This window comes from Cariama cristata, unplaced genomic scaffold, assembly GCF_000690535.1.
Source record: "Cariama cristata isolate BGI_N322 unplaced genomic scaffold, ASM69053v1 scaffold17001, whole genome shotgun sequence".
NCBI classification, from domain to species: Eukaryota; Metazoa; Chordata; class Aves; order Cariamiformes; family Cariamidae; genus Cariama; species Cariama cristata.
Genome location: NW_009600010.1, coordinates 36,062 through 40,660, shown reverse-complemented (window position 1 = coordinate 40,660; position 4,599 = coordinate 36,062). Strand labels below are relative to the sequence as shown.

Genomic DNA, 4,599 nt, shown 5'->3' with positions numbered 1-4,599 from the left:
GAATTGCGTGTTCCCGGAGCCCCCTCCGCCCTCCCCAGCTGCCGAGACACACGCGGGGACGAGGGGGTGTTTGGAAGCGGGAAGCCACCGTCTCGACCAGCTTTCCGGCTTCTCACAGCGCTTCGGTCCCCGCAGAGCCATCGGCCCCGCGCTGCTCCCTGCCCGCTCATCCGAGCGTGGCCGCCGTGTCCCTGACCACAGGGTCCAGAGCTCAGCACCCGCTCCCCAAACGCACGCCTGTAACGCCCTGGTGACGGAGGACGGCCGAGGCAGAGGCAGAGCAAGGCACGCTGACAGGACTAAAGCAGAGTGTTTCGGGGTCAAAAGCGAGGAGGTGGTTTGGGGACATCGCAGTGAAGCAGCCTCCATCATTTGGGGACACATTTAAATACCAGGCCCAAACAATACAGAGCGGCTCCCAAACCAGGAAGGCCAAGTTTGCACTGAGGACCTCATCTTCACTCGATGCTGCACTATCAACCAGGAGCACAGTCTCTAGAGAAGACCTCGTCCTGGTCTGTTCTCCTACCACAGCTGCTCGTCCCACCTGGAGTCACCAAGTTCTACCAGCCTTGGAGAAGAGCTAAGTCCTACTGCCGTTAGGGGAGAGACTAATACGCCGGTGGGAGCCCGCTGAGAGTAATGCAGAGTTGCTCAGAAAGATGTTCAGACACTACCAACACTGCCGGGCATGGCAAGCGGAGAAGATGCCACGTTGGGCCAGCCCAGCTCCAGGAAGGAGCAACCCATCCAGGCAGGACACCACCCCACGCTGCCACATTCAGCAGGGAGTAGGGGGAAGGGAGGGAGCCACCAGTCCCGAGCAGCTCTGCTCTGACCCCACACCCTCGCCCCACAGGGAATAAGGCTGCTGTGCTCTTCTCAAGGCTAAGTCAGGCCCAGGTAGCAATGGGAGAGAGCCACGGCCTGGCTCTGGACCCGCTTCCTCAACAAGCAGCAAAGCCACAGGGAGTGCAACAGGGCAACGATTTAGTCTCCATATTGCAAGGCTAAATATTAGAGCCCCCAAAAATATGGGATGAGAGTGTCATTGACAGAGACTCTTTACACCCAGGGAGATGGAGGAAAAATACTAAAAAAAAAAAAAAAATCAGAGTAATTCAGATTGGATATTACGAAAAATTTCTTCCCAAAAGGGTTGTCAGGCACTGGCACAGGCTGGCCGGGGGAGTGGGGGAGTCCCCATCCCCGGGGGTGTTTAAGAGCCGTGTAGGTGTGATGCTGAGGGACAGGGTTTAGGGGTGGGCTTGGCCGTGCTGGGTTAATGGCTGGACTCGATGACCTTAAAGGTCCTCTCCAACCTAAACGATTCCATGATTCTATGAACAGGAAAGATTTTCGTACTTCAACGAAAATCGTAGCTACCAGCAAATAGCGCCGGTATCCAGACTAGACACTCCGGTATACTGGAACAGCCAGGCACGGTTACAGAAAGTTCCCTGTCCTCACCAACACACCAGCAGCTTCTCCAGGTCCTTCCAGCTTTTCACTGAGCCCCGATTTGCCAGGCTGAAGTTTACACAAAGGACTGGACACAGGAGAGTCCTGATGTGGCCCCAGCAAATATTTTGGCAGTCGCCTCTTGCCTTGTTTTAATGGGGATGATTAAGCACGTACTAAATATACTTGTGAATTCTGCTGCATGATCTGCTCTTTAGGACAAGGATTATTTCTTTCAAATTCACACGGCATTTAACACAATAGCTCAAGCCGGCTGAACTCTAAACCCTTCCACAACACAAAGTGCTCAAACAAAACAACGCTGGGACAACCAAGGGAACTCAGCGTTTAGAAGGGGTTTCTTCTCCTTTGTCTGTCTATCCTGCTGGGGGCAAAGACTAAGTCATATTTTAACAGTTCTGATGCCGGAGCACAGGATTGTTTTCTCCGCTTCCAGAGCTACCAGCTAATTCAGAAGCAGGCGCGTTTCACATAAAAGCCCCAGCACCAGTGACTACCTAAACATAATCCCCAGCACTGCTCCAATGGCTACGTGGCGTGATAGGTCAAGCCCACACATCCATCACTTGCTCGGACAAGCGGGGGTGATTTCCCTCCCCTAAGCACAGACATCGCATCGCTGTAGCGAGACCTGCCATTTGCAGAGCTGAGGGCAGTTTATGCTCTCATGGGGAGAAGGGCTGAATCACAGCAAGGAGAGCGCAACAGTCTTGTCTTATCCTCACACCAAGGGCCTTTAGGCTGGGCTGCAGTACAGGTTACGGGCTGAAAAGTGCTCCTGAGAGCTGGAAGGTGCTATCTCCTCCCACCACAGAGCACTTTGATCTCACCAGTTTTAACAGGGATTAAAAAAAAAAAAAAAAGAAAAAGGAAGAAAGGGCCACAGGCAGCTTCTCTGATGGGCTTATAGCTTACAGAGCCATCCCTGCTCTCAGAGGAAGGATGCAGATGGGCAGTACAAGCCCTCTGAGTAACACCTAGCAGAGAGCCCACTCAGGTGGTTCCCAGCTCTCTCCTTTTCAACTCATCCTTACTCCTGCGGTTCGCAACAGAGGCTACAGAAATAAGTAGATGACTATAAAAGGCTGGGGGTGGAGAAGCTACACGACATCAACAGCAGGACAAGGAGAACCACCAAATTTAAACCCTACCCTGATGTGCCAGAGCTCGTGGCACCCACCTTCACGGTTCCTCCTGCTGGCAAGTGTCCCACGTTGTCCAGAGAACCCACTTTGGCTTGGGCCTTCTCCTTGAAGTTCAGCTTCTGGTTCTCAATTTTGACATCTCCTCCCCCTAGAACGAGATTGTGTGGGAGTGAGTTTATGAGTGCCTCCGGAACGGTCCCACCCATCTCTGTGCAACCAGGAAATAAATATCTCGACTCTGTGTGTTCAGGTAAAAAGAACCCCGACTTTTGGGACAACCACCTGATTTCTGTCCCCTTCGCAGCCCCAACCGAGGAACCACTGGGGAACTTTGGAGAAGGGACAGGACCAAGTAGTACCTTTAGTGTCCTTCCAGTTAAGGTTCAGTTTAAAAACCAGCAAGATCAAAGTTGGTGATCTGTACCTGCGCAGGCCAAGCACCACTGCAAGCCAGCAGGGCTGCACGGCAAAGCCCTGGAGGTGCCCTCAGGTGGGGAACTCCGCACGTCCGGACAGACAAGCTGGAAGATATCCTCACGCCAACTGCCTCGCTAGATCTGCTGGTGAATCTGCCTCCTCCAGCAGAGGTGTGAAATGCCACTTCCACCCCATCCCACACTGCAGCGTTTCCAACGGCCAACACCAGCTGCCCACTCCTACCCGCATCCCTTGCCAAGGTCTCTGCCAGCTCAGCCCATCTGTGTAGTCATCGGTGCTGGGACACGTTCTGCTCCTTTTCCGCTAACTGCCTTCCTTCGCTCGCTATCCGGCCCCACTCCCGGCAGTTGTTTGACCGCCTGGACCGACAGCTCCCTCCCTGACAGACCGACCCTCGGCCACTGCTGCAACTCCTCAGGAGGCGGCCGTGCAGGCAGGGAGAAGCCAAGGGTGGGAACTGGACGGACACGGACACTTCAGGTTCAGGAGAACAGGAAGGTCAGAAAAACAACTGTACGTTTCCAGCGAGATTCTCCTAGATTTAGAATACTGCAGGTCCCATTCATATATAAGACCATACGTGCAGTCCATATTCCAGTAGGTTTCTCAAAAAAACCTATTTTAAGTATTGCTAAGCACAACTTTTCTTCCCAGCGACATCATTAAATACTCAGCCCTCAGCACTTTGGAAGCTTGGCATGGCCAACAATGGAAGCCAACTGATTCGGTCTAACAAAATCAGTTAAAACATCTGACAACAGATGGATGGATTATTCTGCTTTAATCAGCCCTGGACAAGAGCAGTTATTGTCGTGCCCAGCTTGTTATTACAGAGCATTGAATAAACAGAGGTCGTGTTGTGGCACCACGTTCTCGAAGCGGGAGCGCGTTCTGAGGCACTGAACTGTGGTGCTCGGTGTGTAAGGTTGAACTGCTTTCAACCGAAGAGGCTGGCAGAAAGGGTGCAGGGAACTCCCGAGAGCAGACAAAGACAAGCTTGTAGTATTTGTTTTCGGCTTTGGTCAGTGAACTTTGTCCCTTGTGCACGGATGTTTGACTGCCAGGAGCTCTCCTGTGCAAGTATCTGTCCTCGGATGCAGACAAGAGTCAGTGAACTGACCGTACTTCAGGATGCTAGAAAGGTACAGTTCAACCACCTCCAAGTCGAGACTTGCCTGTGCTCCGGCCGAGCGGTGGGCTGGTCACTGCTCCGTTAGGAAACCCGAGATTCACAGGAATTCACGCAGAGTAACTGCCGTGTTCTCAGTGGGGAGCAAGCAATTCCCGCACACTCGCTCGTCCCACCGTATGTCATTAAAGAGCCAAGAGCGTTTTATATAAGGCAGGAGCCGCTGATGAACTGCAGGCTAAAAAGACCCTGGTATCTGCTTTGAAGAACTGGAGGGAAGTTACTTCATCCCTCCATAGCACACATGTTCAGAGAGCCCCAAAGCCCTCTGTAAGTATGGATGAAGCTTCCAGACTCCTGGAATGTCACGGTAAGCATCCACTTTTTTTTTTTAACGGGGGGGGG

General features: G+C 52.7%; 1 protein-coding gene across 1 annotated transcript in view; it reads right to left on the bottom strand.

The window, feature by feature from the left end:
* Positions 1 to 4,599, bottom strand: part of LOC104169081 (microtubule-associated protein 4-like) — a gene marked incomplete at its 3' end in the record, with an annotated part of 22,385 nt that overhangs the window by 785 nt on the left and 17,001 nt on the right. Inside the window, exon 10 of the mRNA XM_009709893.1 lies at positions 2,663 to 2,775. Coding sequence (XP_009708195.1) covers positions 2,663 to 2,775 — 113 coding nt within the window. The remainder of the gene's footprint in view (positions 1 to 2,662; positions 2,776 to 4,599) is intronic.